The sequence below is a fragment of the Equus quagga genome, chromosome 13 (genome assembly GCF_021613505.1).
Source record: "Equus quagga isolate Etosha38 chromosome 13, UCLA_HA_Equagga_1.0, whole genome shotgun sequence".
In the NCBI taxonomy this organism is placed as follows: domain Eukaryota; kingdom Metazoa; phylum Chordata; class Mammalia; order Perissodactyla; family Equidae; genus Equus; species Equus quagga.
In genome coordinates this window covers 81,260,116-81,271,022 of record NC_060279.1, presented here as the reverse complement: position 1 = coordinate 81,271,022, position 10,907 = coordinate 81,260,116, and the positions used below count along the sequence as shown (strand labels likewise).

General features: G+C 48.2%; 1 protein-coding gene across 1 annotated transcript in view; it reads right to left on the bottom strand.

Moving 5' to 3' along the window:
• Nucleotides 1-4,359: 4,359 nt before the first annotated feature.
• ZNF606 (zinc finger protein 606) overlaps nucleotides 4,360-10,907 on the bottom strand; it is a 30,980-nt gene continuing 24,432 nt past the window's right edge. The window contains exons 6-7 of the mRNA XM_046680584.1: nucleotides 4,846-4,936; nucleotides 4,360-4,438 (exon numbers count right to left, since the gene is read on the bottom strand). Of these exons, the coding sequence (XP_046536540.1) occupies nucleotides 4,375-4,438; nucleotides 4,846-4,936 (155 nt within the window). The 3' untranslated portion in view covers nucleotides 4,360-4,374. The remainder of the gene's footprint in view (nucleotides 4,439-4,845; nucleotides 4,937-10,907) is intronic.

Sequence of the window (10,907 nt, the reverse complement as noted above, 5' to 3'; positions counted from 1 at the left end):
CCCATTATAATCAAGTCACCCCTTCATGCTTATTGTTTGTGCCCAGGAGCCAACTACACATGACCAGTTCCCTACACTGGGGCCTTCACCCTCTTTAGGAAAACATCCCCATGGGTGTATTATGCTCTGAATAACAGCATCTTTGACCCCAACTCATGGGCACAGCACCTCGTATATTTTTCCTTGCTGACTCCCCCAAACATTTCCCGAGTGAAACAGTGGTTACAAAATGTTCTCCCTTATGCAACATGCCCACGGGTCTCTAAGCCCAAATGGTCATGGATAACAGAGGGGTTTTGACTATTTACTAGCCAGGAAAGGAGGCATCTATGCCATTCAGGGCACTTCTTGCTGTACATACATTAATACTTCTGGACAGCTACAGGCCAGACTACGATGATTAGGTCAAGAGGTAAAAATCTTTCATAGCATAACCAAAACCTTCCACCAGATTCCCTTAAATCCAGAGGTGCCTGACCTGTTCTCTTGGCTTTCCCCCACAAAGCGGGGTGCCTGCTTGCGAACTGGGTTCCAAACCCTCTTCATACACTCAAAGGACTCTTCCTCATTGTCAGCTTTATCAAAGTTTGCCTTGAGTGGCTAAGTCAAGTCATCTCGGTCGCAATCCAGGTGGTAAACATCATCCATCCCAATTAGTATTGTTAATGATGTTGAGTCACTACAGGGTCAGTTGTATTATAAATTTTGAAACTTCATATTTTCCTGCTGCCTCAACATCCCCACAAACAGGCTGTGAGCACCCCACCCAGGTGACCTGAGTGATAAGTCTGTCCCCGACACAAGGGGCTTCCCTTTTGCCATCCCCCAAACATGACCTAGTGACATTCAAATGCACCAGTGATATCCCCTCACGCCTACTCCTGTGTACTCCACCCTGATCCCCAATAAAAGCACTCACCCAGGGGTCCTCCCACCTGCTTGGATGAGCCCACGCCCTTGGCACTCCTCCTTTGTGGAGCCTCTGGTGTGCAGTGACTCTGTCTCAAACAAACTTTGTCTTCCTAGGCCTCTCTGTGTCCACTCTTGTGGCCACACCTGACTGACCATCACCTAAAAGAACACAGAAGAGTGTTCATAACATTATTTATGATAACCAAAAAGTGGAAGGAACTCAAATGTCCATCAGCTGACAAATGGATAAATGAAAGGTGGTCTATCCATATGATGGAATATTATTCATGCATAAAAAGGGGCGAAGTAATGACACAGGCTACAACACTGATGAACCATGAAAACATTATGCTAAATGAAAGAAGCCAGAAGCAAAAGGCCACATATTATAGCATTCCATTTATATGAAATGTCCAAAATAGGCAAATCCATAGAGACAGAATTTACATTACTGGTTGCCAAGGGCTGGAGGGAGGAAGGAATAGGGAGTAGAGAAACTGCTAATGGGGTTTCTTTTTGGAATGATGAAATGTTCTGGACTTAGTGGTGATCAATGCACTACTTTGTCAATATATGCAAAATCACTTTAAAAAGGTTAATGTTATGATGTGTGAATATCTCAACAAAGGTGTTGTTTTTTATGTAGACTATTTTTTTGGAGCAGCTTTTGGTTCACAGCAAAGAGTTCCCATATACCTTCCACCTGCCCACAGTCTCCTCCATTATCAACATTCCACACCAGAGAGGTATACCTGTTAGAGTCGATGCATCTACATTGACACGTCATACTCAAAGGCCATAGTTTATATTAGGGTTGATTATGGGTGTTATAGATTCTATGGGTTTTGACAAATGTTATCACGACATGTATCCAACTTTATAGTATCATATAGCACAGTTGCACCGCTCTAAAAATCCTGTATGCTCCATCTAGTCATCCCTCCCTCCCCTCAGCCTCTGGCAACCATGGACTTTTATAGTCCCTACTATAAAAAGTTTTGCCTTTTCCAAAATGTCATATAGTTGGACTCATACAGTGTGTAGCCTTTTCAGCTGATCTGCTTTCACTTAGCAATATGTATATAACTGTTAAAGAACCAGGTTCGTTTTTGCCTGTTGCCCAGAAAGCTAAACACCAAGATGACAAGATTCCAACAGAGAGAGGATTTAATCATAAGGCACCCAAGAGAGGAAAGGGGAGAATGAGTCTCAAATCTGCTTCAGGGACTCAGGGATATTTATGGGATAGGGGCAAGGTGGTCTGAAATGTGGGGATAGATGATTGGAGGTGAGGAGAGGTGAGGTAATTGACAATCTGCGCAAGCACAGTCAGACTTCATGCCTCTTCACAGGACCCATGTTCACAAAATGGCGGCGTTAGCATGATCTGAGGGAGGAGATTTAGCCTCTTGACATCAAAAGATCCCTAATTGGACATCTGCACTGGTCCAGTTGATGGATTAGTGGTCTTAACCCGCCTGAAGTGGACAAGGGGTTTTAATTCCTAAAAACAGCTCAAATACCCATTACCAAGGTGACCCAGGCGCCAGGCAGATGTTATCTGTAGGAAGCTAGTGGGAATCAGCATATTGCCTAAGCCCCCACAGTTAACAATGGGGGCGGGGGGGGGGGGGAGCAACGTAACTATAATCAATAATTGCAAAATGAAAAAAGTAGTTTAGTTACTAGCTACTTAATCATCAATGGCTATTTGCCAGTTTCATAAGGTTCCTGCATGTCTTTTCATGGCTTGACGGCTCATTTCTTTTTAAAAGCTGTTATTTTTAAAAAGTGAAAAGAGCCATTGAGTCTCGAGGTTCTTAAGTGTATGGATTAATTTACGGAAAACTCACATTTCCATCTTACTGGTTCTACTCATGAAGGAACAACTAGGATTGTGTCTCTTAATCATTCACATTTTCATTTTTGTTGCTTGGTAATGTTTGTAAATATCGCGATAGGTTTTGATTAATTTTGTTTTTTCCCACAACGTTGAAATTCTTGTGAGTTTGTAAAATGGTATTCCTCCGTTATATATCCCGTCTACGGCTGGCATATAGCAGACTTGTTTAAATATTTGCAAACCACCGCCTGGGCTATCCCGGGTGCAGCGACCCACGTGCAACGCCCTCATGGCCAGGTGGAAGGCCCGGATCTGAGTTACGACCGCTGCCCAGGAGCCAGCTGCCTTTATTGACACCGCGGGATGAACAGTCCCCTCCGGTAACGAACCTCAAGCGGTGCCGGGGACAATCGTGAGGCGGCGAAAGAGCAGGGAACCGGCCTGCCAACCCGGGCCGCCCACGGGCCCATTGGTCGGAGGCACACCGCGATGCCTTCTGGATGTTGTAGTCCGAGCCTCCCTGGTGCTCCGCTGCCGGACGACGCCAGGACGGGGCTAATGAACTACAATGCCCAGAAGGCATCGCAGTCTCCAACGTGTTCCCGACTGCTCGGGCCACCCATGGCGCGTTTCCACTGGTCGGGCGCACGCCGCGCTGCCTTCTGGGGTTTGCAGTCCTAGCACCAGACCCCACCCAGCCCGCCCCGCTTCCGGACGCGAATAGGACGGGGGCCGGTGGACTACAAGTCCCAGAAGGCCGCGCAGCCCAGCCGCGTCTCCTCGGTAACCGAAATCTCCAAGCCGTCCGCTACACCCCTAAACCGGCCGCCGCGCCGCAGGCAGCGCCGCAAGCCCCGGTCGGCCTGGCAGCCCTTCCGAGCAGGGCGGGGTCGGGAGCGAGGCCTCCCGAGTCCCGCGGCGCCGGCCCAAACCCAGGCTGGTGGGCTCTGAGTGCGCCTCGCCGCAGCGCCGCGAGGGCAGGAAAGTGCAGCGCGGCGCGACCGGCGGGAGAGACGCCCCTGCGGCAGGAAAGGCTGGACGGTGCCCGAGCGGCTAGGGGCCGGAGCAGGGCTTGCAGGGGAGGCGGGGCCGGGCCGGCGGGCGGGAGGGCGCGCGCGCAGCGGGGCAGGTCAGGTCGGGCTGCGAGGCCCCGGGGGAGGGGACGGCGCCGCATGCCGTGCCCGCTGGGTGCTTCTCGAGGTGCCTTAACCTTTTCGCTCGAGGTTAGGCGTTTTCCTTGTTCTTGGCGGGAATGTGAGTCCGAGCCGAGCCTCCGCCATGACCACCACCTTCTGCCGCTCTTCGATTTCTTGTGACCGCAGTACTTCGCCGGGACTTGGCTCCCATTCTGTTAACCCGGCCTGCAGTTCGCGGGGCTCGGAATCTGTGGGTTGATGTGTGTGCTCACTTCTCTCCGCAGCCTCTGTGCTTCTGCTCAGACGGCTGCCGCCGTTAGTCACGCAGCAGCCAGAGGGACCTTTTTACGTTTTGTTTGTTTTTAAAAAAGCATTTTCTGTCCTTCCTGGTTAAAGCTGCTGGGTGGTTCCCAGTGCCCCGAGAGTATCATCCCAATACAGAAACACGGCCTTCGTGCATGGTTGCGGGCAGTTCCGCAGACCTTATGAGAAGTCAGGGTCCTGCTGTGTTCTGACCAGACCCAGAACCAGGACCTGGGGCCAACATCTACCAAAAAACCACAAAAGTCAGTCTTACGTAAGGGAAGACTTTTGCAGTAAGGAGAGGGTCTGTTGCAATAGAAGAACACTCTGACAGTAGGATCTGCAGGCATCTCACAGGTCACAGAGGGGAGTAAATAAGGCTGGAAAGAACCAGGTGTGGAGCGGGGCAGAGGGGCAGGAGATCTCTTGAAAGGGGCCGTTAATACTTGTTTAACCTAAGGAGTGAGTCAGAGGTCAGGGGTTTTGGGGGAGGGAAGAAGCTTAACTAAAGTTTAGTGAAGTCAACAGCCTTCTGTTCTGATTGATCAGTGTGGACAAACAGTTTAGGAAATCATTTATGAGACAACGGAATGTGGACAGTCTGTATCTGGCCTTATCCTACGTAAAAAAGGGGGTCATCGAGAGTCTTACCTGTCCTGTCGGGAAGAGTGGTCCTTTGCAGTAAGCCATTTCCCAGAGCACAAAAGGTTGGACAGATTTAACTGTTGCTGTTTTCCAGGAGCTGAGAGGTAAAGTTCAACACTGTCACCTCTCACATCCAAAGCCCCTGGAGGAGGATCTTGGGAGTGCCTCTCGAGACCACATGAAGCCTCCACTACCACCTTCTTCTCCTTGTATCATCATGGCATGGGGCTTGGCCCCGGCAGCCTTGCTTGGGCCCCAGCCCAGCTGGCTTCTTTCCTTTGTGGTGTAAACTGTGTCAGACCCCACAGGACGTCTGCTCCCAGGATGACAAGAAGCTCCAGAGCATTTGTTGAAAATACAGATTTCTGGGTCTAGTGGATCTGGGTTGGGGCCAGGGGTCTGTGTTTTTTTTTTAAGCTGGGCACCTGGGCTAACATCTGTTGCCAATCTTTTTTTTCTTCTTCTTCTCCCAAAAGCCCCCCAGTACATTGTTGTATATTCTAGTTGAGTGCCTCTCGTTGTGCTATATGGGATGCCACCTCAGCATGGCCTGATGAGTGGTGCTAGGTCCACGCCCAGGATCCAAACTGGTGAAACCCTGGGCCACCGAAGCAGAGCTCGTGAACTTCACCACTCAGCCACGGGACTGGCCCAGAGCGGTCTGTATTTTTAAGAAGCCCCTTAGTGACTTTTAGGATCAGGAGTTTGGGAAGCATGACCAAACTTGGTGATTTCTCACTGGAAAATCTGAGCAGGTTTCCTGTGATTCAGGACCCCAATTCTCTACCTAGGGATCCTCCCTCGGGGCACAAATACCTCTCTAGATTCCTCTCCAGTTCTTCCCACCAAGAGGACCCACCTTGAGCACAGGTGCTCCCCATTAAATTCTGCTTACTCCATCTGTAAAGGGATTTTGTCTCTGTGACACCACAAGGCAGGCCCGTTGCAAGGGTAGACAGAGTGTCATCTGCAGAGGAGGCTGGGATGAACCCTGACCTGTGTAACTCAAACTCTGCCCACATTCCCCTTCTACTTCTTTCATCTGTCCACAAGGTAAGGCTCATTCGTTGCTTCTCTGAATTAACTGACTCCTTGATCCTGGCCCCTCCCCCCCCCATTCTATGGTTGAGCACCCTGACTAGTCTTCCCACATAGTGGGGTCTTTGGCCATCTGCTTACCACTGCAAAGCACTTCTCCCTGTGGCCACCACCTCACAGTCAACCCTACAGTGTCTTCTCCATGGTCAGGAGACCCAGGAGAAACCCATGGTTTCCCCACCTGATGAGGTCAGGCTGCCGGGAAGCACAGCCAAATACCTCCCCCCAACCCCTGCCACACACACACACACACTGGTATGTTCCAAACACTCACTGTGCTACAGGTGCTGTGCTGGGCACTAGGGACCCAGCATGAACAGGACCAGTGAGGTCCCAACCCCCCACAGCTCACAGCCCAGTGTGTGGTGGTGGGAGAAGGAGTGGACAATAAAGAAGGAAAAAATGAACAAAGCGATGTTACATAGTGACATCTGCTACAAAGGAAAAAAACAGGGTGATGAGACTGAAAGTGAGAAGCCTGTGTTGGCTGGGAGGTCAGGGAATGTCTCGGATATAACCTGGGAGTTGACACCCACGTGACAAGAAGGGGAAGCGTCAGCCCCAGCAAATATTATAAGATCATCAGTTTTTCCTCTTCATGCCCCTGAGTTTTCATGTTTCTGTCTTGAACGATTGTCCTTTGCCTAAAGTATTTATTTTAGTGCTGGTCCACTGGTAAAAATTCCGTCACTTTGATGCATCTGAATGTCTTTCATCTTCACTTTTGAAGGATAGTTTTGATGGGTAAAAATTATGAAGTTGGCATTCATTTATTTAAATTATTGAGGTCATATTGGTTTATAACATTGTGAAATTTCAGGTGTACATTATTATATATCAGTTTCTGTATAGACTGCATCTTGCTCACCCCTAATATTCTAGTTTTTTGCATCACCATATATATGTGCCCCTTTACCCCTTTTGCTCCCCCCCTTCCCCTCTGGTAACCACTAATCTGTTCTCCTTATCCATGTGTTTATCTTCCACATATGAGTTAAATCATACCGTGTTTGTCTTTGTCTTGTCTTTCTTTGTCTGGCTTATTTCGCTGAACATAATACCCTCAAGGTCCATCCATGTGGTTGCAAGTGGGATGATTTTGTTGTTTTTTTGTCTTGTTAATTATAGCCATTCTGACAGGTGTGAGGTGATATCTCATTGTAGTTTTGATTTGTATCTCCCTAATGATTACTGATGTTGACGCATTTATTTTCTTTCAGCACCAGAGCTCTATCATCCATTGCCACTGGCTTCCATTGTTAGCATTCATATAGCTGTTTCTTTGAAGTTCATGGGTCTTTTTTCTTTGGCTCTTTTCAAGGTGATCGCATTGGTTTTTAGCAGCTTGTCTATGATCTACTGGCGGGGGGGAGGAGTTTCTTTGATTTGTTTCTATAGGTGATTTGATGTCTTTCCTCTGGAGAAATTTCCAGCCATTATCTCTTCAAATGTTGCTTCTGAGGCAGGGTCTTCAGACATTCAGGTCTGGACATTCTCTTCAGAGCCCCCCATTCTGAGGATGCGGCCAGCCCCTTTTGTGGGGCCACCTCAGAGGCTTTCAGTTCTTTCTGTTTCACCACCATCATCTCTTTCACACACGCCTTCAGCCTCAGAGACACGAGGCTCCTCTCTTAAGTCAATGCCCCATTCGCTATCGACGATAGCACTCCTGGTCTTGCATTCTCACTGCTAACCTGCACTTTGCATGTTCTGCTAATGCCTGTCTCTTTAAGGAACAGTTTTTCTGTGGAATCTCATCTTTGTGTATTTTACTTCCTTTTTTCCATTCTCATGGCTCCATCTCTTTCCTTAATATTCTATTTCATTTCTCTTCAGAGTACTTATCACTTTAAATATATATATATGTTTTGTTTGTTTGTTTGACTACCCTCACCAAACTCGGCTGCATGAAAGCAAAGGTGATATTTTGTTACTGCTGTGTCGCAGGGCCTCACACAATGCCTGGCACATAGGAGGCATTCTGTAAACATTTGTTGAAGGGATGAACAAAAGGATGAACCCTGTCTATGCCATACTGAGAAGGAGCAGCCACCCTCCTAGTGGTTCCTGCTCACATAGAATGGGGTGGAGGGAAGGCAGTGGCCTGTAGAGTAGCCGGAGGAGGGAGGGAGAGCTGTGAGGAAGCAAGACCGCATCTTGTGGGCTGACTGTGGGGCTGATGAAGGAGGAGTCTCCGTGACAGGCTGGAACCAAAGCTGGCTGCGTGGGTTCTCAAGCCAGGGACAGCTTGCTGCATGACCTCCCTCTCCCTGCCCCACGTTACCTCTTCTGTCTCTCTCTTGCTCCCAGTCTGTCTCCCCAACTTTCTCTTTGTTCTCCTGCTTGGGGCCACCCCACCCTTTGCTGCTTTGATAGCAGAGTGTCCAAAATGTAGATGTGTGCTTTTCACTTTTTGTTGAACAAAACCTTGAGTCTCCTGTTCTGAACTGAAAGGCGTGTGTTTTCTTTTCCTCTCTCAAAGAAAAATCCCAGAGCAAAGGAAATGGCTGTTGGTTTCATTGCCATTTTCTGGCCATGGACAGAAATAGGAGTGGTTTTATCTCCCCAGAAGGCCCTCCCTTATCCCCGGTCTGTCTGCTGCCTTCATTGGCGTTCCTACCACACCTGTTCATGCCCTGTTCTGGCCCCGACATCTGCCCTGTCCTCAGTGATGTACCCAATACCTCACCTGTGGGACTGTGGCTCCTTGAGGGCATCACAGAGCCCAGCCCAGGGCTCCACATACATCAGGCCTCCAGGAGGGTTTGCTAAATGCACAAACGAACAAACAAGCACATGCGCTGTTTTCCAGTGCACTCTTTCCCTGTCATGGTGACACAAATGTAGTCATCCACACTTCAGATTCACCTGTTTCTGTTCTGCATTTGTAACTTTCCCCAAGTTGCAGCCGTGAAGTACAGTCAGTGCCCAGTGGCATCAACTATGGGTCATCACTGTCCTCAGAGCTGATTTCTGAAAGAGCGTGGCAATCACTACCCTTCCCCCCGCCCCATATCCCTTTCACTGTTTCTAATGGTGAAGTGGGTTATGCTCTGTAATAGCTAGTACATACGCAACTTATGTCTGAAGGAGCTTAGTCCCATAAGTGTACTGGAAATGAGGATCTCTAGAGTTAGGATGATTGTGAGTAACTGGGCTGTTTATATCATGACCTTAAAAGACTTGCCTGCATTTACATAAAATGTCAATTGTGGAAGATCTCTCTACCCTCTATTTGGGGTGTTTACACCCCCTGGCAGTGGTGAGGCACTGGAAGATCCACTGAGGCACTAAGTGGCCATTTGGCAGTCCCCACCCAGTTTACTCTAAGCTCCAAAAGAATGAGTTCACGGCCTCCTAGTCCAGCCAGTTTTTTCACTGGACAGGAACCTCCAGTAAGTAAAATGGAGCAAGCACAGCACCCAGGAAGTTCTTAAGCATGGAGGCTTGTCTTTCCAATCATCCAAACCCCAGATCAATCTCACCCATTGTCCCGTCTATATGCTCTGCACAGATCCACCCCCAAGATCTTCCCTTTGGTCTGGGTTGTCCTCCCTGGAGTCTATTAGAACTCTTCCATTGTCATCATAACATGGGAGGGTGTTTAGAGTCTGAGTTTGGTGCTTTGGGAATAACCCTAATGCTGTTTTGGCCATTTATCCAACAGATAGTTGTTGAGAACCTGCTGTGTGTCAGGCACTCTTCCAGGTCCTGGGTACTGCACTAAACAATGAAAACCCTCCCCTCGTGGAGCTTGTGTCTAGTTAAGAGTAAGACAGGCAATAAAAGGAAATAGTAAGTTGACTGTACAGTGTGCTTGAAGCTGATGTGTGTTATGAATGTGTAAACTACAGGAGTAGTATGGGTAAGGGAACCAAGGATGGGAGGTCCACCATTTTAAATAGGGCCTCTTGGCCTTGGAGCTGCCTGTGTTGTGTGCTGCCCCTGTGGAGATGTTGACAGGATAAGAGATGTGGTCTCAAGACCTTTCCACAGACTTCATGTTGAGACAATCCACTCAAGATTCACAACTGAGATTCCAACTCTGGTTCCTACAAGCCAGCTCAACCACAGGTCGTACTTGAGATAAACCCACATCAGGGAATACCAGAACTGTTGGAAAGACCTGGGTTGATACTTGATTTGAACTAGTGTGCTGGGCTGGGTGGCTGGGACAGGAGGCAGCACAGCTCAGCTGTAAGAATAAAATAGAAAAGGAACTTCTGGAGTTTGCTGTTGCTTCTCCCTTGCCTTTGTCTTGGAACAACAGACAGTCTCTCCCCACAGCTGCAGTAACCCAACCTCTGGTCAGGCTTCCTGGGGAGTGCAGTCAAGCAGGGCAGTAGCCTGTGCTTAGACGTAGCAGGGAAACAGGCGGAGACCCTCTTATCTCAGGCATATGTTTCTCCACCCTGCCTCCTCAAAGCCCCGGGCTGATGAATAATATTCCAAGGAGTTATCTTGTGGGATGAAGAGTCATTGACTGGCTTTCTGATGCTTCAACCTCCCCATCCCAGGATCCATTCCCCCATCCCTGAACTAATGGGGTTTATAGGGACCAGGAACTGATCCTGTCACATGTATGCATAACAACTGATGGAGCAGCCCATGACCCCAAGGGAAATGCAGTCTCTGGCCAAGGTAAGAAGCAATTTTCTTAGCATAACTCTTTCAGAAGGAAAAAAACAACACATTGGATTACAGATTCCATTAGAAGGAGATATATTAGAACAGATGGGCCAAAATTTTTAAATAGTCTATTAAATACATTTAAAGAGACAGGGCATGGTATTAGCAATAGGAAACGAGAATAATGAATAAAAGAACCAAGTGGAAATATTCAGTATGTAAAACAATTGTTGAAATGAAGACACAACAGAGGAAATAAGTAGAAAAATGGACAGCTGAGAAGTTAGCAAACTGGAAGAGCAGCTGAGGAAATGATCAGACAAAAATAAGAAAGGAAAAGG